This window comes from Apis florea, unplaced genomic scaffold, assembly GCF_048593485.1.
Source record: "Apis florea isolate Af1SG1 unplaced genomic scaffold, ASM4859348v1 contig_3325_pilon, whole genome shotgun sequence".
Taxonomy (NCBI): Eukaryota; Metazoa; Arthropoda; class Insecta; order Hymenoptera; family Apidae; genus Apis; species Apis florea.
Genome location: NW_028256738.1, coordinates 316,033 through 342,694, shown reverse-complemented (window position 1 = coordinate 342,694; position 26,662 = coordinate 316,033). Strand labels below are relative to the sequence as shown.

Sequence of the window (26,662 nt, the reverse complement as noted above, 5' to 3'; positions counted from 1 at the left end):
CTTCGAAGTTCTGTTCTTCGATTTGATTTGATATAAACATCCGCGAACACCAGGTGCGTGATTTATAGTGGTGACGTGGGCTCGATCGAATCTCGAGAAGTCGTCAACTTTTAAATCGAATTGATTTTGTTTCGACGACGATTTTCCCATCCGTGAATAAATAAGTAAAAAAATCATGACTCTTACAGCAGCAGCGCGTGAGTTACGATCGATCGAATAATAACTTAAAAGCGAAAATTTGCGCGATCGAAATGTCATCTCCCCGATAAATCCTTTCCTTCCCCCAACGTTGAAAATGGACGCGTGAACAAAAATCCTTTGTTCTACTTTTCCGAGTTCGGGATAGAATTTCTGTTCTAAATTCTACATTTTTCTCAAGCGAACGATTATCACTGCGATCCCGACAGCGACGCCTCCAATTGGAAAGTTAGTCGCGTGCCAACCGAACACTGGGACCTTCGTACACATCGGTATCACGCGAAGGTATCGCGATCCAACCATCGTAATCCAAATTGTGAGGAACGTAGTGGCAGGGTGCTGTTATTCCCTTCGATCCAATTGCCATTTATTTTACCTTTTAATCACCGTTCCAGTCTCTCTCCCTGAAATTGAACACGTGCATTTCCACCAATTGGGCTCTCATTACCCAACGCGAGTCTTCAGTCATAGGATTCCGTGTAGAAGAAGAAAAATGTATCTGCAAAATATCTGCAACGACGAAAAGGAAGGCGATAATTCCGTGAATCAGTGTCAGAGCACCGACACTTGGGGAGTGCATCACTAGAAATCAGGTTTAAACGAGCATATGTAATATATTCAGCGGTCTACCGCTGTATCGGGCGACGAAACCGTGGAGAGGCCGGATGCACAGAGAACTCGACGATAGTCAACGTCGGTCTGCGGTTACGGTGAGTACAAGTGACAGCCAGTACCTGCATAATGACTCGACTGCAGCCGTGCAATGCGGCGCGCAAGCTCGCTACGCTATGCACACTGCCAATCGGAACGTTGTTTCGTCGCGTTAGCTACACCGACACGAGCGTCCCCGGCTAGATTCACCACAACCACCATTACCGACGCCATTACCCTCCTCACTACCTCCTACACCGCTGCTACAGTCGTCACAACCATCGTACAATCACCACCGGCGTCACCAGTAGCGATTTCTATCCAACAATGTTGGATATGGCAGGTATGTCTTTCGAGCGGAGGCACGCGATTCTCACCGATTTCTTTCCAATTCATTTATTTCACCTCATCCTTCCAGGTGAATTGGATAATACCGTAATACCTTGCAACTCCGTTTGCGTGTTTTAATTAATTTTTTCGTTTTTTCGTTATCGTCGATATACAGAACAACGAATCGAATCGAATTCGTATGCACAGCTGGAAATTTTCTCGATTCATCTATCTTTTGATATTTTACGAGCCTCGTGTTTCGATACAGTCAATTATTTATAAAGGTTAATCATTTATAAGATCCATTGAACACATCCGTTGAATCCATGGAAAGGAAGAATAATAAATTAAAATGTTATTAATAACACGGGATACCAAGGCGATAAAACATATTAATCGTATGCAAGTATAAATAATTTTACATGGTAAAAAGAAATTATTTTTTTCAACGTGTTCTTGAAACGTGAGAACATTCAGAATAATGTATTAGAATAATATGTAGAATTCTTGTAAATTTGATAAAATATCGAATACGTTATATTGAAATTGCATCGAATCGTGGAACATTGAACGGTCTTCTTTATCCGTTCTCCCATTCATCGATCGTACGTGATAACAGGTGGGTCCGATAATTAAAATTTGTATATTCTTTGTAGTAGTATACACTTTTATTGCGTGCACACTCAATCACAATATATGTATGCCTCGGTTTGTCTGTGTTTATGCCTCTGTGTACATGTGGGTGTTCTCTGTGTGTGCCTGCACATATATAGATATATAGGTACATACATAGATCGTTCTAAGATCGCGCATGCCTCGGCGCATACATCTATATATATGCACCGTTTTATAATATATGATTTCACGTTTTTTTTTTTTTTCTCTCCTTTTATTTTCTTTTCCATCGTCTCATATACTTATGACAATAATAGTATATTTTACATGCAAAAACAAAAAGTTTTATCACAGTGGGACAGCATACATTCGTTAATAACGTAATAATTGCGTATCGATAACTTCTTCTCTGCCGCTTTCTTTCTTTCTTTCTTTTTTTTTTTTGTTTGTTTGTTTGTTTGTTATACCCTCCCTCCCTCACCAACACGCCCCAAATGTTGCAAACCCACCCCGTTTCGACTTCTTCTACTCTTTCCCTCACTCCTCTTTCCTGTTCACGCATTCTATTCGCGAAATAGAATTCATTCGCTGTATCGATTCGTTTAACGATCAGCGATTATCGCCATCCATCACACGATCACACACTCGCATACCAGGCGCCTCGATGTCCACCGACACATTTACATCTCGCACGATACCATACCTCCCCGACCATAGAAAACGAGGAAAGAAAAAGACTGGCAAGGATCCAAATGGACGTACACGAAATCTGTCGACCGTCGAACACGATTTTAAGACGGTTTCGCGTGCGACCAGCCCCTCTTTCTCCCTTTATTTTTACACGGTCGATCAATAGGGGCGAAATCGCCTTGAAGCCGTGCTCTCGCGACTCGTAGATGTATTTGTATAGACGGTCGAAATATCCCCGTCGATATATTGTACTTTTTTTCTCTCTTTCTCCGTCTCTCCCTTTTTTTTTCTTTTTTTTACTTAGACTGGCAAGAGATCAAAGTTGGGCCAATATTTTATTCGGCGAACATTGTCCTCGAGAGTTTCTGCATAATACGTATGAGAATGGAGAATACGCCAATTCCTCGAAGATCGCAACACACGCCAAGAATACGTTTTTACATTGTTACGAATAAAATGAGCAGCAACATTATTCCGATGAATCATCTTCGATTTTATATCTTCGTCTTTATTTTTTTTTTTTTTTTTTCGTCAGAATCGTGAATGGGGAAAAAAAAAAATATATTTTGTTACAAAATAACCGCCCAATTGCGCGTAATTTCGTTCGATTCGTCGAACAATGGCAAACGAAGATATTTGCTTTTACTTATTAATATAAGTAACACGATCAACGAATTCTCTCTCATCTATTCCTCTTTCTAAATTTGGACGCAGAGACAAAGGGAAATTGCAAAGATCGTTACACGACTCTCTTGTAATTTTGTACGATTCATTCTCTCTCTCTCTCTCTCTCTCTCTCTCTCTCTCTCTCTCTCACTCTCACTCTCTTTCTCTCATCTTCTTTCGAACATACACGCTTTCTCTACACTCGGAGAGTTGTCATTCTCGTTTTAATCTCGTTTCTTTCTCGATCTTACAATTAGCCATTTCTGGCAAAGAGGCTTCAAGAGAAACTCCATTTTTTTTTTTTTTTTTACAATTAATTCGTTACGCTTAGTAAGTTAACAATATATTGGTCTACGGCGATCCCCCAATCTTTCTCTAATTATCTATTTCCTATTGGCTTGTTGTCACTACTTAAATCGTTAGCATTGACAAAAGAGAGGAATCGAAATCCATGTTTCATTGGTTTCTCCATAAAAGGACGTATCGTAACGCTTAAATTACTCGTTTCTCCGTTTACAATTAATTCGTTAAGTAGTTTAAATATCTCGTTTAGTTAACTGGAACCTGAGAGTTTTGCCCGTAGCTAAACCGCCAAGTAATTATATAAGTATATTTTATACATATTGCTGCAAATATTAGAAAAAGAGTGTCCACGAGCGTCTAGAGAAACTGTTTACCTTCCTCTATACGAGTTTACAAAGTGTCGCGAAAATCGGCGCACGCAATTACTATTACAGGAATCGCTATTTTTATGTATTACAAATTGCAGTTTCGATTACGATAAGTGTTATCGATACGATTTGATTATCAATGTTTCGCAGAAAATTTATTTTTTCGCAAAGGCTCTTCTCCTCTTCGTGGTGAGAAATGTCGTGAATAACCTTTAGTAGAATCAATCACTCCTTTCTTTTTCGTCGCAAAATATCTGCATCGATCGACAAGTAACACCGTTACGAAATATTTATCTCGTCTCTCTTTTTTTCCTCAACTTTCTTGCAACTTTCTTTCCTCTTTCTTTCTTTCTTTCTTTCTTGCACGCGCCCTTTCTTATCTTCCACCTCTCTCATTCTCTCCCTCTCTTTCTCTCTTCCATTGTTTCTCTCGCATTCTGCACATATTCAACTTGTAGAAAAGCTAAGGCAACTTTTACACGTTATCTTCTCTCGTCGCTCCGTTTCTTCTCTTCTTCGCTTCGTTTTTTCTTTTTTTTTTTTTTCTTTTTTTCCCCGATCTACTTAAAATTCTCCTGTCCCTTGAATTCTTCAATTCTTCGAAACGCGTTCGTAAGATTGATTCTTGTCTCTCTCTCACAATCGATCTCGTTAAATAATCCACCAAACAACGCTCATCGAACAGCGACAAAAGTCTGAGCCTCGCCGAGTCGATCCGAGAATTCTCTGAATCCTCCTCGCTTCGAGTTTCTTTTGGTTCTTTGAAATTGATTTCGTCGATTCGAGGAGACTCAGCGATCGACACGCTGGTTGTTAAACATGTAAAAAAAAGAATATCGATCGGCTCAAGGATCATCAGACCGAACAAGTGTAATTTTAGAGATAAACCGTTCTGCTGGCTCGTGAAAGAAACTGTTGGATCGGTCCCGCCGAGAAGTCCACGCCAATTTCCAAGTCATATCCTCCCTTCTCCTTTCCATTTCTTTCTCCCCTCCATTTTTGTATAAAAGAGCCTCACCACCATAGCTCCGATATATTTATATACACATCGTGATGTGACAACACGTGTTTTACATCGGACAACAGCTTTTTTCTTTTTTTTTTTTTTTTTTTTTATTATGCCATAAAATCTCAAACAGGGACTCGTCGTCCCCTTTTCGAAAAATACAAAAGAATACCGCGAGAGATCGAACCTCTCACGGTCGATCATCCACGAGATCGTAAAAAATCCGTACTCGAATCGATCGTATGTATATGATCCCGTTCCAACGAACGAGTTTAAACGAGCGAAGCGAATCAAGTCCAACGATCGATACTACTGGAATGATTTAGTCTTGCTTCGTTTCATTCATTATAGTTCCAAACTGTGTTTTACTTTCTTGTGTATACGTTTGTATATATATATATATATGTGTGTGTGTGTGTGTGTGTCAGATTTGGAAAACTCGATACGTCTGGACATATTTATTTTCTCGTAATTCGTCCCCTATTCCGTTCTCTAACCGTAACGTGAAAATACATTCGTTGAACTTGATTCGCCCCAAGTTTTTAAGTTTTAATTAGCACGCGTGCGAGCACCACGTGTACTTTTTCCTCCACTTCTTTCTTCGAGCCTCCATCGATGCTCGAAACAATATAAACCGCCTGCGATACCAACCTATCGAAACGTGAACACGCGCACACGAAAAAGAATAAAAAGATCAAAAACGAGCGCGTTAAAATTGATTTGTCGACGTGAGGTTACACACCCTTCGATACGCGATCGTAAAAATAGTAACGTCTTTCGAATTTGATCGCGTACCGCTGTAACACGTACGTTGTTATTTAAAGAAGAAGAAAAAAAAAAAAAAAGAAAAAAAAGAAAGAAAAAGATTCGATTGTAGTCTTTCCCTTGGAAATTTGTAAATTCGTATGCGCGCGTACACGTTTTTTTTTTTTTTTTTTTTTTTTTTTTTTTTTTTTTCCGTTCCATCGACAAATATTCGAGAACGCACGAGCCTTGGAGATCTCGCGTCCCACACGATATGCGCTTTCCCCCTCGTGGGAAACGCGATCGTCAAGGTTTGCGTAGCTTCGAACAGGGTACATCACGATGCTACGATATAATATATGTATGTATATATATATATATGTATACAACATACGCACGAATATATTATAAATAATTAATTAAAGGTTTGTTTTCAAAGTAAGTAAAAATATATAGATATATATATATATATATATGTTCATATATTTTTTTCCATTTTCTTTTCCTTCATTTTCCTTTTTTTTCGTCATCACTTCCACGTCATATATTCTTTCGTCAACGAATGTATTTCGTTTATTCTTTCTTTCATTTATTTTTTTATTAATTTTTTTCTTTTCTTATTTCTCTCTCTCTCTTTCTCTCTCTCTCTGTCTACTTCTAAATTCATCGTTTAAATTTCACGCACACGATTCATGCATTTGCGTGCATGCGATACACGTGTGTATGTATGTTGTGTGTATATGAAGGTGTGTGTGTGTGTGTGTGTGTGTGTGTGTGTGTGTGTGTGTGTATGTATTTGATAATGTATGTACGATGGTCGTGTATATGGTCGTATATTTTGCTTGTGTGTATTTGCTTCTGAAAAAGGACGACGAGATCGAGTCGCGATCGAGAAATCCAATGGATCGCGATAGAAAAAAAAAAAAAAGAAGCGGGACTGTGTTCTCTCTCAAACTTGAGAACCATCTAGAAAAAGGAGTGATAATGAGTTTCGAAAATCTCTATACGTATTTATTTCTATTTCAAGATTTCAATCGGGATCTCGAACTCGTCGCAAATTACAGCTGATTATAACGTAAAAGTCACACTTTCGTCACCGAATCGAACACCTCCGACTATTCCGCTCTCATTAATTATTAATTCGCAAAATATCGTTGTTCTCTTTACCATTTTAAACATTTTCAATCTGAAAATGAAAATGTAATTGCACGCGGCATAATTATTTCAATCATCGATTCTAACGTAGCTCTTTTCTTCTTCCCATTAATAATAAAATCTTTCCTCGAATCCTCCCCCTATCTTATTTATTTATATTTTCTTTTCATGGCAAAATGGCAATCATCGAAAGCAACGTTAAAATCGAAAAGGAAACACGTTCAACTATAGAATAATAGATTGAAATCTGCAAAGAGAACAATCGATTTTCGGAAACAAACATTTAAATAATTTGCATCGATCGAAACATCCGGGGAGCAAGAACGATCCGGTGGCAACACGATCGTTGAACAACGATCGAATATTGCACCTGCACGCGATTGGACACCATTGAATCTAATATATAAGCCTATCAGCGCCAGGGCACTTAATTTCCTCTTTTTTTTTTCTTTCTTTCGTATAAAAAACCTAAACTACCTAAATCTATTGTAATTCGAAGCTTTTTAGGATGAGCAACGAGCCTTTCTTTCCTTCTGTAATCTTTTTCCCTTTCTAGTATCTTTCTAGTATCTCTGCCCACAATTCTTGCCCTATTCGTCGAAATTCGTCATCCTATACTGCGCGCAACAAACAAACGGAAGAAAAATAAAAGAAGATTAAAAAAAAAAAAAAAAAAATCGTCGCCCCGCTTTCGACTCTTTCAAAAACTTGAACTTGTTTCTCGCTCGATTTATTTGCACGATTTTTAATTTCCTTTTGACTATACGGTGGATCGCGAAAAAGGATCTGGAGCAGGAAAGAGCAGGAACGGGAAGAATCGTCGTTTCGACTCAAGTGACCGCTACAAGTCGAGGAATCTGCGTACGCGCGAATCGTCCTCGATACACTTTTACGATTACCGGACCGCAATGTAATACGTAAAATTTCTCGAGTATCGATTCAATCGCGACCGATCCTTTCCGCGATTCTTCTCGTTACCGTCCCAACCCGACGAGACCCTCGTTTGCCCCACCTTTGAGATCATTCAAACGAGATAAGCTTTGACGTCTTTGAAGGCGAGAAGAGATCGATCCTGTCTAACGTTTGCGAGAACGTCACGTTATGCGTGCACAGATTTTATCCATATTCGATAGGACGAGAATAACGGATAGAATCAAAATTAATCGACGTTTCGCAACACGTTTTCAGGGACACGGAAATACTTCGAGTTGAAAGAGAAAGAAGCGCGACGAGATACGTAAAACTTCGACGCGATGTATCGAAAAAAAAGTACTGATGGATCGAACGTAATTAAAAAAAAAAAAAAAAAATTAAAAAAATCACGAATAGCTTTTTTGCACATACGATGTCCGCCATGTATAATTATACTATATCCGACGCGAAACCGACGCGTGTATCGAATCGTACGATTACACGGTTCGTAAATCTTAAAGGAAAAGAACAAGTAATAATAGAAGAAGAAGAAGAAGAAGAAGAAGAAGAAAAGCAAATTGTAAAAAGCGAATGAAAAATAATAGACAAGATAATATTATATATATCTCCTTTCTCGGCAATCCGAAATCACAGACAATATGTTTAACTTCTCGAAAAATGATCTCCCTCTCCCCCTCTCGCTCTCCCTCTCTGTCACTCGTACTCTCACACTCTCTTAGTAGTCACACCATTGTATTAGCCTTAGACACGCGTAGTAATAGCCTACACAGATCTGGCACAGCACTTGAAATCTAACGTACATATAAAAAAGCTCCCGCGCATCCGTGTAAATTTTTCTTCTTTCTTTCGTTGTAATGAAGTTCGAAAGTAACGCGGCGGGCACGTTTAAATCGAAAGGAAGTATTATATTGATCGAGATATTGTCCGAGCCTCTTGTTGTTGACTTCTTCGGTTCAACGGTGATAGATGCTATTTTTTTTTTTTTTTTTTTTTTTTTTTTTAATATTGTTGTAAATCACTACAAAAAACGTTCCGTAAAGCATCCGAAAGGCTCGATTACGTTATGTTTGCGATGCGTCTAATAATATATCCTAGTATCACTGTTGAAAAGATCTTACACCTTGTCGATCACATTCGCGATGTAAACGACGACCGCGTGTATCGTGCGTTACAAAAACCGGAGGTTCGGGAAATATTCGCAGAAAAAAGAAAAAAAAATATCGAAGGAGTCAGAAGTACAGCGGTCTATGAAGAAATGTATTGTTTCACTTCCGCTTGCTCCGGAACGAACGGATGCATCCATCCAATCTTAGTCATTAGTATCAAATTTTTTTTCTTTTTTTTTTTTTTTTTTTTCCTTTTTTTTTTACGAAATGCAACTACCCTGATTACCAATCGAAAGTTGCGAGTAGTTTGAGCCTAGTCAGACTTATTGTTTTCTGTCCTGCTCTATTATTCGTTTCTTCCATCAATTTGCCTATAAGACTAGATATATGCCTCTATTAACTCTGACGTATTCGATCGAATAATAAGTGCATCTCGAAAAAAAAAAAAAAAGAAAATGTAACGGAAAACACAATTCCAAATGTTTCTTCTCTATCACGAATATAAAATAATAAATGGGCGGCAAAAACCTATTTTCACTCTCGGTTAATTTTTGCATCGATTTCGTTGGTTTTGTCGACAAGATCCGTCAAAACCAGTTGACCTCGAGAAAATTGTAAAATCTTGCGCGTAAAATGTTTCATCGATCCTGTCGACCAAAACTATTGCTGCAGCGCCACGGTAACATACGTATATAACATACGTATACCTTACTGTACTACAGCAGCTTCCGAGGTTATTATCGCTACCAATGTTTCGCACTTCATTATCAATACCACTGTACTTCGTTCAAGGAAGTGTCATTTACTTCCAGCCTATATAAAAATGGAACGATCAATTATCGCGTGTTGGTTTCTCCTTAATAACCGTAAATACCGATTAAACGAATATATATATATATATATAAATTTTGCAGAATCTTCTTCGAAAAATTATTTGTCGTCATCGCATTCACTTTCGATTTCGAATCTTGGTAATTAAATACCAAGTAAACTTGCGTGCACACGTATATCTCCTAATACCTTTGTAAACTATATTTGTAACTGATCGGCACACGGGTATTACGTGTGCGTCATATAATGTTGATTTTCAAGAGGACGTGTTAACTGTAATTGGTTTTGCGTGTGCATCTTCATTTGTAACTTTGATAACGCCGCAGGCGAGGCGAAAGCCGGATAAGCTAGAGTCGTGTTTAGACTCTCATTGTGTTCTTCCAGAGAATTCTGAGCGTAATGTAGCACCAAGTGTTTCAAACTCTTGTGGATGTTGTACGGTTCAGCGAATCCAAAACCACGTTCGGTACCGTATATTATGCAATGATTCACTGTACCGTTACACCTGTAACATTATTAGAGGAATTATTTTTCTATAAATTATATAAAATCATGAATGGGAAAGAAGTTGGAGAGAGAGAGAGAGAGAGAGAGAGAGAGAGAGAGAGAGAGAGAGAAAATTACAAGTGACATGCGTACATGATGGAAAGTGCGTATTGACCAGTTCTTGATGTTCGAATAAGAAAAGTACCATCCGGCCTGTCGGCAAGAATACGATCAGCATCAGAACGAGAACATTCCAGATAAAGCCATGTCTTTTCATCGGAATGAACCTCGAGATCTATCTCTTGAAGTTCCCCATACGCCAAATGACCCAACAAAGGATTCGATAACGAATGATTCAGTACGAGTTGACTTATCTTATTTTGCTTCATGCCATTTTTTTTCAACCATCTGTAACACAATACGATATAGATACGTTAAATCTCGTTATCTCGAAATCTGTGAATACTTTCGAACGAGAATAGATTATAAAAATCAATGTACGCACATTAAATGCTTATCCCTTTGTCGTACAAGTTGCAAGAGTTCAGGTTTCAATTTGTGCATCTCTCTTTCTAAAGTTCTGTTATAAGCGATTTGCTCCTTCAAGCTACCGTCCAATTGTTCTCTACTATCTTCTAAAGATTTCAGTCTTCGTTTCAACAATTCTGCATTGTCGGTTAATCTGTACGCGTAAATAAAAAAAATAAATTTTATACAAACGATTTGAAACGCACCGAAACGAAGCTTAATTAATTAATTAATTAATTAATTAATTAATTGAAACTCACGTTGATATCTCGTGCGGTTGAGCTTCTTTCTGATATTTCTCTTGCAATTTCATTTGATCTTCGAACATTTTGATAGCTTCGGAAAAAGCTTCTAACGCTTGTCGTTTCAATTGTACTTCGAAAGACGTTCTATTGTATAATTCCGAAAGGTCTTTATATTCTTTCAACGCATCGGTTATCTCTTTGTCAAGCTCGATGTATTTTTGGGCAACGTTCGCCATATCTGTTGTACTCGCAATTTCATCATCCTAGTTCAAAATAAAATTCATAGGAAAAATAAATAGATGGAAATCGGATCTTTAAAGCAGCCAAGCCTTTAAATTTTTTTATAGGAAAAAAATTTTACCTGTTGAAACCGAGATACTGGATACAATAGCTTAATATCTAGCGTCGAATTATATTGCGCCAGAGAACAATTCCTATAATGATCCACCAGCTCGATAACCGAATGAAAGTTATACGGCTCCGAGAAGCCGTATTTTCCGTTCCGTTGACAAATCTTGATAAGCTTGTTGGTCCCACCTTTACGCAATGTCAGTGTGTACTCCCCACCCTTAGAAGACGCATCACGTACCAAGAAAGTACCATCCGGCGAGTCGATCATCTTCTCGTTCACCTCGTCTCTAGTGATGTCTCCCCAATACCATTCAGCCTCTTGAAGCGTGCGTGGTCTTCTCAACGAAACGAGAACATACAGCAAAGTATATATATATATATATAGTTCAGAATCAGAAGTACGCCATTCGTACAGGATAAAAATAAACAGGTCGTTTACCTGTGGGGTTGCTGTTGCGACTCTTTGCTCTCTGAAACTGACACTGTTCGATCCATAGAATTGTCCTCGTCGAGAACGGAGAACGGATCTAAAACTGGAAACTGCGGCCTTGAAACTTTTCGCGGCGGTAACTGCGGTGGACTTGCAAATTGTGGTAATCTCTCGTTCCAATCACCGTGTAACAGCAACACCTCCACTATTCGTATATGAGCTTCTATATTGTGAACAATTTGTCTGCAAAACGAACGATCCATCATGGAAGAAGAATTGGAAGGAAGGAAGTAGTATATCAGAATTACTTCGATCTAAGAAGTGCTTACACGATCCTTTCCCAAGGTGGTCTGACGAAAATATGACACAGCACTTGTATAAGGATGGTAGGGGGTTCTATGTAACCCCTTCCGTGTTGCAATTGACAGATCCGACAAAAATGAGCCATCAAATGAAACAAGGTGCTACGGTGATGTTCTGGAAGTTCCGAGACGAGCTGTCCCAAACGTGCTGCACACTGTTCGTCGTTCTTCATATCTAAACATCAAAAAGTATATAAGTATAAATAGATATATAAGATATACACAGCTTGCGAGTAAATCTTCATGATTTATTGCACAAAGCATTATACAAAGCATTTTACATATTTGTTTATACATATACAATACTCACTGGATGCTTCTATAAATCTATCGTAAAACTGTACAGGGATCACAGGATCTGGCAATTCTCGAAGAAACTTTTTCAAAACGCCCGCTACGCATTGTGCACTATACGAACTTAAATCAGCGTTGCACACATCTGAAAAAAGATCGAGGATCGAACGTGATTTAACGTGAAATCTATTCTATCATCGGCACGGAATCCAGAAATAAATATATAAACTTACCTTCGTTCAATTTTTGTCGCAATTCCAAGGTTTGCTCGTTAGGAGGACTACTGTGATAGACTTTGTACAGATCCAACGTGCTGTCCTCGGATGCCTTCTCCTCCAAGGCACTGGTGCATCGTTCCACCAACAATGGAGCTGGACGCGAGGAGATGTCGAATTGCGAGCACAGGCCAAGACCGAATACTGCAATTGAGAAATTGTTACACTTATATGTTATATGTTACACTTATATATTCGAGAGGAATCGATACGATTCGGAGTAACGAAGAAATATATATATATATATATATATATATAATATAAAAAAAAAAAAAAAAAAAAAAGGTTACTTTTCACCGTCTCGAGTACATCCTTAGCCGTAGGGGCGGGCATGTCAACGTATTATTTAAGGTAATTAAAATATTCTATTCGCTGATAAGTTTTTAGCACCATGAAATTGTGTCGTCGATCGAAACGAGGAAAGGAAAAAAGAGAAAGAGGAAAAAAAAGAACCACGAAGTTCTACCTTTCACTGTTCTATTTATTACCACGGCCTCTAAGCCTAAGGACTTATGTTAGTCGCTTCTTTCGCCCGAGCCTCCGCGTAGGAATTTTTTTCAACGCGCGGCCGATAATAAAACTTTCATTTGTTCGGTACGTATGCGGTGTTTCTGGTGTTTGCGCGCAACCGAGCGGTCGCGTGACCTCCTCGGTTGTAAATGATACGAGAATCGAACACGAGCATCGCCGCCGCCGCGTCGATAGGCCGTGGAAAAGGAACGATGAAACGGCGCGTGGACGACGTGTGGATGACTGGCGAGAGATCGAGATCATGAACGGATCAAACAAGGATCGAGAAGAGAATTCTCGACGAGGGAGAATCGGAAACTCTCGAAAGCGGTACGAATCGTGGTTGAACGCGTGTGTCAAAGGGAAGAGGAGGAGGAGGAGGAGGAGGAAAAGAGGAGGCGCGTGCGAACAGGTGCACGGTGCGTAAAAGATGTGCACGGCCGAGCCGTTGACCCACTCGCGACCGGGGAAATAATCGTGTGGCGTCGAAATTAATTGGCTGCGTCGAATTAACATTCCCAAGAGGAGGAACACGTACGGCGGAATTGGAAACAGCGGGAAGGAGAAGTCGGCATCTGCGAGAGATTCGTCCGTTTTTATGGACATGTTGGGGGAGAAAAAAATTCTTGACATCTCACAGACGCATTCCAGACGCTCGGCATACAAACGCGAGAGACGCGTAAAATCGTAAAGAAGCCAGGAGGGAACGCGTGTGATTTCTTTCTCTTCGAATCCGATCGGATCGGGAAAAACAATCGCGCCCGCACTTTTGAAATTACGTAACCTCGTTTCTTGCCTCGATGAAAAATTCCACGATGTTGATCTTTCGCGTGGTTGAAAAAGCCAGGTACCAGATTCTACGCGTCCTTCGAACACCATTTCGGCGGACTCGAGTCTCTCTCTCTCTCTCTCACTCACTCTCTCCACGCGTCGGCCACTATTCTGTTCGATGACTATCCTGTTTTTCCTTATCTGCTCTCTCGAGAATGCGACTCGAAGCACGGCGTAGAGAGATCGTATTTTCGAACTAGCCGCGCGGCTTATCGTCAATACACCACTTGTACAATCAAAGGCGTGTACGCATGCATTATAAAGAGATCGAGAAATAGAGAAAGAGAAATGGAGAGGGGGGAGGGGATCGGAAGGAAAAGAAGGATGAGGCAGCAGAAGAGGAGAGGAGGAGATGAAGAAGGCGAAGTAGGAGGTTAGCGAGAGAATTTCACGAGGAGGAGAGGAAGGAGAGGAAAGGAGGAGAAAGAAATTTATTTTTACGACTACGACGTTTTGTTTCTTCACGAGCGGCGTGTATCTTCTTCTCTACGCCGAGACGACACGACGAGAGAGAAAAGTTGGGATTAAAAAGACGCGCGGGATGATATTCATACATACATACATACATACATACATACATACATACATACATACATATATATATAAGTATAAATCGAAGGTGGGTTGGTTGGATAGAGGTCAATACGGAAATTCGATATTCGTCACGGCTGTTCTCGACGATCGGTTGACTGGTCACGGGGTCCCCGAAGGAAAGCTGCGATATCGGGGAACGGCGAGAGGTATCGCGACTGGCGCCATACAATTCGAAACGAGGACGTTCCAATTTTACGAGGAGTACGTGGAAATGTTTTTATTGTCCCGGTCCGGAATGATGATCGCGATTCTTGCATGTTCGGCCACGATGGAACGACGATGTGCGATTTTTCTCTCTCTCCTGCAAATTTTTAAAAAACACGACCAGTTTCTAACGAAACGACCGCCTTTATAGATCGTATTTTGCGTGAGCGAATTTCATAAATAACGCGACTACGCAGATTGTTCCGTTCGTGTAGAGCAGTTGCACGGCTGCCTCATCGCGTTGACAACGCGCGACGCGATCAACAACTTAATGAAACCACCACTACTCTTCTCGGTGCACATCGGAAGGCTAACGCGCATGCACGAGACGTCCAACGAGTGTGTGCACCTCTCTCGAGGAGGTATGATACCGGCGTGTATGCGAGTGTACGAGAGTGGCGAGATTCGTGCCGCTCGCACGGTTTTATCCATCATACAGTCCTGTTCTCTCGATCACGATTCCGAGAGTAGCCGTGGAATTTCTCAGAAGACCGTCTACAGTTCGCGCCAACAGTTACGCACATGCGTCCATCATACGGCTCGCGTATCGTAGGCGTTCGTTCGAGTTAGTTCGAGAGCGGCGACGATGACGATCCTTCTCCCGTTCTCTAGCCAAAATACGCGCGAAAGAGGAGAGGAAAAAGAAGCTGCGAACGTGACCGATGAAATAACATTTTCTATCCTCTTCCAGCTCCGGCCACCAACGTTCGAAAGACGCATGAATATTTAGTTATTCAGATATTAGATCAACACTAGTAAATGCGCCACGTCAAATGTCCTTGCTTCAAACTTCATAATCGACTCTGGCGCGCGATTGCAAAGCAACGTCCAACGTCAGCGAACACGTTTCTGATGCAATCCGGGATAGTCGACTAAAAGACATCTGAATTTTTAAATTGTTTCCGTGTTGGGTCCATTAACGTAACCAAGAAGTAATGGGCGTGTTACGGCCGAGCCGTATCAATGTCACATTACGAAACTGAACGCGCCACCGCGAGTGTGCTGCGTTTTAAACCGCGACAACTTCTTTGTGCCACTTACCTGGTGTAAATCTATGGGCACGATTTTCCGAGTCGACCGGCAAGCAGTTAGAGGGTAAACCCGTCGCTGTACACGTCCTATGAGCTACCAGACCGCAATCTATCGAAAGAGGGAAAGAGAAACAAGACATGATTATATAAAAAGTAGAGCAAACGAAGCAAAACACGATTAAACCGTGTCCCAAAACTTTAATCGACGATCGAATGATAAGCGAGACAAGTTAGACAACTAAATCTAATAATATCGTTAAAATAATCGCGTTTCTCAACTTCGAATATATATGGGGGAAATTTGGAGCGTATATACGAACGTTGCTTTAATAAGAAGTTCGTCGAAAAAAAAAAAAAAAAAAGAAAAGAAAAAAGAAAGAGAGAAAAAGGAACAAGATTTTTTTTTTTTTTTTTTTAAGGAAACGTTATCTTGATGCGGCGAATTATCAGGGCATCGATTGCTTACCTAGACAGAGAAAGCCTTGATGCAGGAGGCCCCTGAGGTATTTATGGCACTTATCGCACTTCTCCAGCACGCTGAAACTCTGAGGCATAAGGGTGTGAGGCGAATTGCCGGTGGCCACGGACCCGCTGCCACCAACGATCGCATCGTTCGCCACATTGGCGGAGGACGCGTTCAACGTGGTCGTGGAGACCGACAATGTGGCACCGACGGCCGGTGTCTGACAAAGTTCCTCGATGCAAGCCAAGATGGTCTTCTGGTGGAAGTCATCCTTGATGCCCATATTCTGCGAACAAAAAAAACCAACACATTGTAGTCTGCGAAGTTTAAACGGAGTTATGTCCGAAATCATCACCTAGAACAGCATGGTTAAAATCAACGCCTCGTAAAATTGTTAAGCTGTTCCAAGAGATCTTCTCGTTATTTCGATGGCTATGATTCGAAACGTAGGTACGATCTGATTTAGCATTTGAAGTAAGAAACAAGCAAGGGAGAAACGGTAATACGAATAAGTATAAAGAGAAGAGAAAAATAAAAAAAGAATACGAAGGGGACTAGAATTTATACGCGTTTGTCTCTCTCTCTCTCTCTCTCTTAACTAGAATCTCGTTTTCCAGGCGAAGATGATTGGCGAGTCAACAGGTGTCGGATACACGTGTGTCACGACGATATATATATTAACTGTATGCAACTCCTGATAAAGGAGTTTTTGCGTCGAGGATAAAACGATAAAAGGATAAAACATCGTCCAATATTTTCAATACTACAACAATACTTTCCTTACAACGAATCGATGCAATAATGCAACTCGAAAAACCGTTTATATATCCTAGTGACAGACTTACGTAATAACCGCGACGAACGACACGTTCCAACGTAATACGACGGCGATAAAAATTTTAACCAAGTCTTGATCCCGTGGCAAAAAGAAACGCCGCCATTCGTCTCGCGGCGAGAGATCGAGGAGCATCGTGCGTGATTGAAGCGTGAGGCGCCATTTCCGGCAACGGGTGACTGGCACGCATTTTTCCTCCGAATTGTATAGTATACGCTCGCGCGGGCTATTTTAAAATGTGGCGACGAGAAGAACGTGTTTCCCCGGCGCCACGAGTCGCACTGGGCCAAACGATATTCTTAGCACCGTACGCGTGCCAGTGGCGGGGAAGAAGGATCGATGTGCACGCGTGTTATACACGAAAACGCTGTGATTATTACGAGGTCCACGGGTTCGTGCGACCGTCAAATCTGACGCGTAATTATTTTGTTTCGCGTCCAGCCACCGTGCCAGGTTATCTCCCGGGATATGGTGGGCACGAAGGATGAATCGACGACAGACGGAGACGAGAAATAATTTACGAATGTCTCGACACTGGGGCAAAAAAGTGGGCATATCGTGAGATGAGAGAGAGAGAGAGTGGGAGGGAAAGAGAAAGAGAGAAAGAGAGTGGGAGGGAAGAGAGAGAGAGAGAGAGAGAAAGTAGGATTTTTTTGTTGGAATCACGACGCACGAGAGATAAGGGGCACAAAGTAATGCGTAATTTATCAAGCTGACACTCGGCGTTGAGTGTTAATTATACGCGACGCATCAATCCTCCGAGTTTATTCAGCGTTGCCGGCGGAAGATACGAGACGCGGTGCGCGAGGTAGTCGTTAAATCGTTACGCTCCGTCGTCTGGAAAGGAGGAAGACCCGAGTGTCGTTTCTGTTACGAAGATAGGTACACGGCCCTAATGTATTTTCGATAATCGAATTGTGTCCGTTTTCGACACGAGAATACAAAATTGTTTCTTTCGAGAAAGGAAAGGATTTAAATAACGAACGAAAACACGGAATATCGATGCAACGCGCAACCGCCGAGAGAGGAATTGATTTAAAGTTGTTCTAAAGTAGCCGAGGTTCCGTCGAAATGCGTTTTCCTTCGGCCGAGGCTCGAATATCGACGCGAAGGACGAGGCGAATGGGAATCGGACGATTTCTCGCGCCGAAAGGACACTTCCAGACGATTTACGAGTCGATTAGCATGGTAATATGCGATTTACACCCGTAGAAGCCTTGGCCAGATGAGTATTTTTATTCTTTTCGCTTGGACACGAAACGCGTCGTGACTAAATTTGCGAAAGATCCTTGCCAGGACACCGAGAGAGTTGAAATCCTAAGAGAACGGACTTTTGGATGAGCACGGAACGAAAATTGCGAAATTTCATCATGAAGCAACGAAGAAAAAATTAGAGAAACGAAAAGATACAATCCATGTCATTTGTCTCATTTTACTTTTACTACTCGTCGAAAAGAAAGATACCGTGTATTGAAAATAAAATTGAAATGATGTTTCGTCTACTTCGTGAAGTCATTCAGAGATAATGAGAAAGCACTCGTCAAGTACTTTCGATAATCGATAAACGATATAAAAAAAGAAAAAAGAAAAAAAAAAGAAGAACAAGAAATGAAGAAGAAGAAGAGGGGAGGGGAAGACACGATAAAGAATCGACTGTGCTATAGAGCAGACGCTACATGGCAATTACAGGGTCAACGGGCCAAGGAAAACGTCGTCCAGATACTCTTGAGTCGAGGTCATCGCCTTTGAGTACTAGCCAAAGAATTTTCGATCTCCCACCGTGGCTGATTCCGCTCCCGACACGGTTCCCTGCCTCGAAACAAGAAAAAACGAGACAAATATTCGCGGCCGACTACTCCCTTTACCTTCGTTTTCCATCGAGAAACTTTATCGGCTTTCAACGTCCTGTAATATTTACGACCGAGCTACTAACAAACGTTCGAAAATTTAACGAAAAATAAATAAATTGAAATTAAATACGAAGAAGAAGAAGAAGAAGAAGAAGAAATGAAAAGAATTTACTTACCATCAACTTATCCCGGTCCAAGAAAGGAAGATCGCTCCCCTTGATATCCTTAGACTTGAAGACGTCCGCATAGCGGTAGAGATTTAGAGCAGCCATCCATTCGACAACGTTTAAAGATGTCCACTCGCTCACGGGCTGTTATAAAAGAGACGTGACACAGGTCAATCTTTTAAATAGCAAAAATTCAATAGTAAATCGGACATTAAGTCGCGAGAGATTCACGCGCATATGGTCCACGACGAATATTCGTAGATATAATTAATCGGCTTTCTCACGAATAAAATTACGTAAGGTTTCCGGTAATCATTGGCCGCGAATTCCGCGCTGATAAATCCCAATGACGCGCTTTGCCATTTAAAAAAAATTTTTCGACGAAGAATTTTTATATAAATAGAATGAATAATGTTCTTGCATAAAAATTCCAACCATCGCTGTTTCACTAGTCACAAATGTTAATGTCGGCTATAAGAATGTGGAAAAAAGATTGTCAATGTATTTCAATCCGTGTGAAGATAATCGTTAACCTTAAAACGAATATTTTTTTATTCTGCAATCTATATATATATGTCTCATCGTACGAAATAACATTGACGTAAATAAGTAGATTTATACATGCTATGATCAGACATAAGAATTCAAGAATTCTTACACCTCTGATCCCTATGGTTAAATTTACGAATTTCGAATATATATTAGATAAATCAAGATGACAAATCTGTTATTCCTTCTACGATACGAGAAAAATTAAAAATTTAATTTCATTTAAAATTATCCATTTCTGCGTATTATTTTCAATTTTAGAATGAATTGAAAACAAAATTCGTAAATTAAAAATTTTTTTTTTTACATTATTATCGTTAGTTTCCTATTAAATAAAGTTACCTTAATGAATAAAAATTTGTTTTTTTATATTTCTTGTATCTTTCTTTCTCACCACGAATAAAAAATAATAAAACTTATTACTTGATAAATTTCCAATGAAAAACTACATTATCGAAACGTATCGTTTATTGTTCTGTCTCGTCGTTCGCGAGGATGCTGTCGGCGGATGCGAGCGTGGCTGCAAACGCGTCCACCACGCGACCAGAAGCTCGGATTAGATAGCACTAGCGCGACAAAAAGAGGACGAGGAGGCGAGAAAGAAGACCGAGCGCACGTACATACACGGCTGATATCGGGAATGCTCCGATAAAGCGAAAGCGTAAAAACCAAGGGAAAAAGAAAACGTAACCTTCTCTCGTAACCTTAAGCCTACGATCGTGACGACACGAGCGAGATAAGGCCGCGTATCACCCACTCGAAATAAGACTCGGAATATGTCTCCTGCGAATATACACGCGATTCATTTTAACGCTCCACACGTTACGTACACGTTCGTACAGCGTTACTCCGAACTATTTTCATCCCTTTACTTTTGTCGCATCGTTCGCAATCTTTGTGATAATCGAATGAGAAATGAGAAACGATAGCGAGGCCCGTCGAATTGCGTAAATTTGAAAACTGAATTAGAAATACACGATACGTGTGTTGGTTGAAACCAGAGATGCGAATGTATCATTCAACGGGTTTGGCGCTAGCTCGCAAAATTACTACGCCGTGACATCGTGTCGTTCATAGGAATGCTTGTCCCGCTCGTGTGTATGTAAATTCGTGCACGCTGCCATTCCTCCTGTTCACGTGAACTCGTAAACATAAATTGCCGGAAAGTATGTATTATTCTATAAATAATACATAGATCAAATCTGATCTTATTTCGAAATTTTCAACTTTTGTGAATAATTGTGGATAAAATTCTAATAACCTATCTAGCTCATCGAGATGAGGATCACCGGATAAAAGAAGTCGAGATGGAGAATACAGTGTTAAGCAAAGATTTGATTTTTTTTTTCTTTTTTTTTTGAAATTTAATATATAGAGACAGTAGCAATGTTACGATTTAGGTCGTTACGCCATCAGATCTCGAATAGGTTTCGCTCTGATAACGAAACCTGGCTAGTGTTTGTGTACAAAGTCATGTTCCGAATAGAGGTGGGTAAAGGGGAAAACATGCGTTCGAAGCAGACTTCCAATGCTCGTGGTGAGAATATGTCTGCGATTTATGCAAATTAAACAGAGATACGGAGATAAATTGGACGTGGAACCAGTTGGTTCACCTCTGAAGGCGAGTAACAGGAGCATGGTAAATAATTTTCCTTGTAAATCGTCGGTTTCAGCTACTGTGCACCATGAGAACAAAAGCATTCTTATATATTTGCTTGAAATAAGATAAAATTAATTTTGCGAGCAAATTTTCGTTGATTTATAACGCTACAATTTTAATTTTAGAATAAATCGATTAAATCGCCAACGTGACCTTACTCATGTCGAGAACTAGGCAAAATCGGTGTCGTAATTGTAAACCTGAACTTTGACTGTAAACAGAATCGTTTGCTGATCAAAAGACTTAAATCGAAATTCAGCATTTAATAAAAATGCGCGACAAAGAAAATCAAAATTAGATATCGAACTAAAAGAAACTTATTTTCAAATAATTTTAAATTAAATTTTCTCGATTCTTTTCATGGAGAAACTAACGAGAAAAAAACGAAGCCTTTAATTTCTTAACTTTCTATTTTAAATGGCAGATGGATTAAACTTATATATTAAAAAGAAAGAAAGAAAGAAAGAAAGAAAAAAGAATGATTCAATGTGTATTCGAAGATAAGAGCAACGATTCTTCAATCAGTTTATCAGTGATGTCTATCACGTGTTGACAAGAAAGAAAAAAAAGAACATGTAAAAACGAAAGAAAGAAAAAGAGCATGTAATAATAATAATAATAATAATAATAATAATCAAAAATAACAAAAACGGATGATTTTACTGACCTTGTCCTTGTCGAGAACCTGGCCCGGTAGCGCGTGACCCTTGCTACTCCATTGGCAGAGGTGCTGCCCGCTGTATTCCGAGCAGACCACGTGGAAGCACGCATGGCACTCTGGAGGACATAGAGAACCGCACATGCAGCAACATAGATTACGCATAGTAGCCGGTTCGCGGCCGGCTCCAGTGCCCTTGTCAAGGGCACGCTGTCCGCTATCGCCACCAAAGCCCTCATGACCGATTGAATTCGAATAGACGCTCTCCTCTGCCACTACATCGTAAGCATTACCATTTATCGACGATTCACTGTTCTGTTGTTGCGAAAAATCATTGCACGAGCACAGATACTGATGAAATGATACTGTTCTCGCGCAAGGAAATAACCCGCTCGGCCATAGATGCGAAAATTCCTCTGCATTTTCAAGCAATTCCTTCGAAATGCTTTTCGACGTTGGATTCGATCGGAATTGATCCGCAATCAAAGATAGTTTCGAAAATTGTTGCTTCCGGCTTATAGGAAGATTTAGAAACTTTGTCGAAGTTACAGAAGTGACGACGGGGCAAAAGGAGGACGACGACGACGAGGAAGCGGCATTATTAACGGAGTGAATTTGTTGTTGCTGATTAACGGAGGTATGTTGTCGTTTAGGCAAAAGCAACGCGGCACTTCCTTTAGAATTGTGTGGTTCCGATGATGGAGGAGGATCGTTAACGGGCATAGCTTTAATCGAGCTGGTACAAGTTTTTGCCGTGATCGCAATGCTGGTTTCGAGATCACTGTAAGTTCCATTGCTGTTGAAACCGAGTTTTGTGTGAAAATTACGTGGTGGTGGTATCTGTCTGGGATGTAGTTGCAAATTTTGTGCGATCGAGGAGGCATTCGATATAGAGGCTGCAGGCACTATCGCGGGGACGGTGGACGTCGAGGCGACGGCGCCATTGGCCGAAGTGGCGCCTTTGCGGAGCATGTAATTGTCAGAATCAACGGCTAGGAGCCGCGACATGGCCGTGGACTTAGCCTTAGTGTCATCGTTCGAGTATCCCTTGGGCAATACTTCGATCTTGTCTGTCCTGGTTTTCGTTTCGGCGAGCTTCTCGTATTCCTCCTTGTCCGCACAGCTCGCCGCCGTTATCGGGCTAAAGAGATCGTGTATCCTGCCGTGTAAGCCGACCGCAGGCTGCACCTGCGAAGCAGCGGTCGCAGCTGCTGCACCGGATGCACTCGACGCCCCCTTCATCGCTGAGGCCAATCACGGTCATCAAAACTCCAGCCACGACTAGGTTTTATTAAACACTTCCACGGAGGCTTTTAAGTTCAAGTTGTTACTTTCCGGCGAGTCCTGAGCCTCCCTCGATCGACGCGGATCGCCCGTCATCGTCGCCTTCGCCTCGTCAACCGAAGTACTCTCGGTTCCGTTTTACGGAACACACAACAAGCTCACGATATAACAGTCGCGGCCGATTCTTCTTATTCTACTTACTTTCTTTCCGCTCCCTCCGCTCCTCCAGGATACCACTGATTCACCACCGTTCGATTCTCGCGTGTTAAAAACGTAATTGTTTCAATTGATTCGCGTTGCAAGGTTACTCGCATGTCGCCATCAACGATCTAGCGATTTTAAGTTACGCTTTTCTTTTTTCTTCTTTTTTTTTTCTTCTTTTTCTAAAAGATGCCAAGATGCCAAGATTCCAAGATTGGGAATTCGTTCGAGACAAGAGTAGAATAGATCGTGATTCGTTGTGATCTCTGTATGTTTTTTTTTCTCACGACCAACAACAATACATCATTTTCTTTGATTTCTTTTATTTTATTCAAAAGGATTCACTAAACACTGCTTGAAACCGGCTTCGTTCGTTCAATCGCGTTCGTCGCGTTATTAATTGCCGATCAGCCACGAAGAAACGTGTCGTTTCATATTCGAGTTAGTTAGCTTATCGCCAAACACGTCGATATCTTTAAAAAGGAAAGATTCCACTCGTTATTAGCATGGAGAAAGATAAAGAGAGTAGAGGAAAAAAAGAAGGTCCGTCGAATTTCCAATGGGGTAACCTCTTCTCAAGTGACGTGATCCAACGATGTGATTCGATTCTCAATTTCGTCCTTTATTATTAATATGCTTGAAATGGAAATAGACGGACAACGTGGAAGACAGATAAGGAGGAGAAAATAAAAAAAAAAAAACAGAACAAAGAAAGAAAAGAGAGAGAGAGAGAGAGAGAGAGAGAGAGAGAGAGAGAAGAAAGAGTCACTACCGTGGGTGTGACCTCGCGTAAATTCGTTTTTCATAAATCTCACTCCTACCACTCTCTCTCGTGCGCGCACACACGACCTTTGTATAAACGCCGAGATTCGCCGAGCCGAACGAAACCGGTTTCGTCAAGCAACGACACCGAACGATTTTCAACGTAGTCCCGCGAGCCTGTATAGACGAGAAGAGAGTACCTCGTGGGTTATTCGAGAGAGCAATTCCAGGTGACCTTAAAGCGGTTCCCTTCGTCAATTAGATCGAATTATTTTACCAATGCGGTCGAACAAGTTTGTTATACGCTTCAGATCGAATCGGTCGTGGATCGAGCGACATGCGCGCACCTCGATCTTCGATTACTGTGCCTACTCAAGCAAACGTGTCTATTAACGTTTATCCTCTTCTGTTGCTCGTTTCGTGTGGCTTCTCTTCTATAACCTCTATTCTCTCGTTGGAAATTAAAAAACAATCTTCTTTGTAGACAGAGAGATAGAGAGCGTGAAAAAAGCACGTTAGTGATCCGGATCTTCATAACCTTCACCGTCGTTAATTGCGATGAAACAACCGGCTCCTGTGTCTATCGTCTTAATAGTATGCGTTAATTCAAGACGGATTGGATAAAATAGCTCTCAAATTGAGACAACAGGCAAACAGAAGAATCATTTGTAAAGGAAACGTGTTCGTCTAATTTCACAGGTTCACAATCAAGTCACACAACGTTGCCCGGGAATCAGACGACTCTTTTTTAAAAATTTCACAATCGATCATCACGATAAAATTGATCAAGAAACTTTCCATATTTTTTTGTTCTTTAGATAATAAAGTGGATTTATTAATTCAAACGATCCGCGCAAATATCATCGATCACATCCACAAAACGGAATACATCCGCGCTTGCCCTTATCACGACCACCAGTAATCTGCGACTGCTGCGTCTCCTCGGTCTGCCTCACCGTTCTTCCTCGTCGATAGATCACTATAGAGGTATCTTACCAACAGCGAGTCAACGAATCTGTCGGTAAAGCAGTTTGTCACGGACGATCTTATTACCCCGTTTCTTTTCTCGTTATACACACACACACACACACACATATATATATATATATATATAATTTTCTCGTTGATGATCGTTCTATTCAAACGATATATATCAAATAGGTTTTTCAAAATTATATTACAAAATTCTTGCTTTCCAATTTTACAATTCCTCTTGTGTATTGACACATTCCTAATTCGATTTCATCCTAAAAAACTTCGATGCACTTAATCTTTAAACGAACTTAATCTTTTGTTAATCGAGTATAACCGGCGTAGAAAACGATGATATCAAACTCTCTTACCGTATTATTCGTTCTCCGATCAGTCTACATCGGAACACCGGCATATATACGTGCCTACTCGTAGAAACAGCGCACGCACGAGATGGAAAAGTCCACTGGGCACTGCACTTTTTGCACCGGCAGCCTGCACCACGCGCACACCTGCACACACGACGACGGCACACACGTCACTTTCTGCATGTATGTGCACGACACCTATCTATACATCTGCCTCTTTCCTTCGCGATACTCCTCTTTCTCTCTCTCTCTCTCTCTCTCTCTCTCTTTCTCTCTCTTTCTCTCTTTCTTTCTCAACCGCTGTTCGTTCCTTCACTCTTTTCTCTCTTTTTCTACCTTTGCCACTATTGTTTCTTTCTCTCACGTTTCGTTCCTTTACTCTCTCTTATATTTCTCTCCTTCACTTCGTCTGCTCGCCATACACAGCCGGTCTACGTGCCGACTAACCGTGGGCCAGTCTTCAATTTCTTTCCCTTTTTCTCTTCTCTATCTTTTCTCTTTTTTTTTCCCCCGGTCTGTTCTTTTTTCTGTTTCACCAATGTCCTCTCATTTCATCGAGTAAGTTTATTAAATTATTCACAAGCATACGGAGAAGATTTCCAACTTCTTTCAACTGGCTTTCACTGAATCCCAAGTCGTTAAGATCGGTGTTTTCGATTTATTGAACAAGTACACATCGCTTTAAGTAGCACCATTAATTTTCCGTACGATCGCCGGTCACGTATTACGATACTTGATACAGTGTCTCTGTCTAGCTGTCCGATATTGTCTCTAGGTTTCTTCTGTCTTTCCACCTTCGCCGATCCTTGTCGAAGCGTTTTAACTTTTCCACAGATCCCGTCCAACACACTGGATTCCGTTCTCCAATAGACTTTTCTTTGCCGTTGCCACCGGCCGCGAATCATACATCTACACGGACGATTTCCTACCAGAGAAAATATCTCCGGCGGCTCGGCGCACAGCTGACCGGCCGGTCCGCCAAGTTCGGTCAATAGCCATAGCAGTCGCAGCCTGCCGAGGGTTGCTCGTGCTCGACCGTCGGCGTTACACTTCGGTCTGTTCCGCCTCGTTTCGGCTCTTTCCGTGGCCTTTATGCGAGCCATCTCCGTACGTAGCGACTATCGGAACCCCGGGCTTACCGGCCGATCGAAGCGGC

At 41.0% G+C, this 26,662-nt stretch overlaps 1 protein-coding gene and 2 long non-coding RNA genes across 5 annotated transcripts in view; 2 read left to right on the top strand and 1 right to left on the bottom strand.

The window, feature by feature from the left end:
* Positions 1 to 26,662, top strand: part of LOC147657071 (uncharacterized) — a 125,921-nt gene that overhangs the window by 87,247 nt on the left and 12,012 nt on the right. The gene's annotated exons all lie outside the window — the stretch shown is intronic.
* Positions 1,826 to 26,564, bottom strand: Pi3K21B (phosphatidylinositol 3-kinase regulatory subunit alpha). Its single transcript, XM_086911536.1, has 14 exons — positions 24,444 to 26,564; positions 21,929 to 23,877; positions 19,062 to 19,196; positions 16,204 to 16,486; positions 15,748 to 15,846; positions 12,526 to 12,711; positions 12,309 to 12,437; positions 11,966 to 12,173; positions 11,646 to 11,879; positions 11,217 to 11,541; positions 10,871 to 11,118; positions 10,588 to 10,764; positions 10,236 to 10,490; positions 1,826 to 10,101 (listed from the first exon to the last, which is right to left on the bottom strand). Exons 2-14 carry the CDS (start codon positions 23,159 to 23,161, stop codon positions 9,825 to 9,827), a joined length of 3,789 nt encoding a protein of 1,262 aa, XP_086767662.1. The 5' UTR covers positions 23,162 to 23,877; positions 24,444 to 26,564; the 3' UTR covers positions 1,826 to 9,824.
* LOC147657073 (uncharacterized) lies at positions 16,481 to 19,973 on the top strand. Its single transcript, XR_015293151.1, has 2 exons — positions 16,481 to 16,650; positions 16,818 to 19,973. It is a non-coding gene; the product is annotated as an uncharacterized LOC147657073 (long non-coding RNA).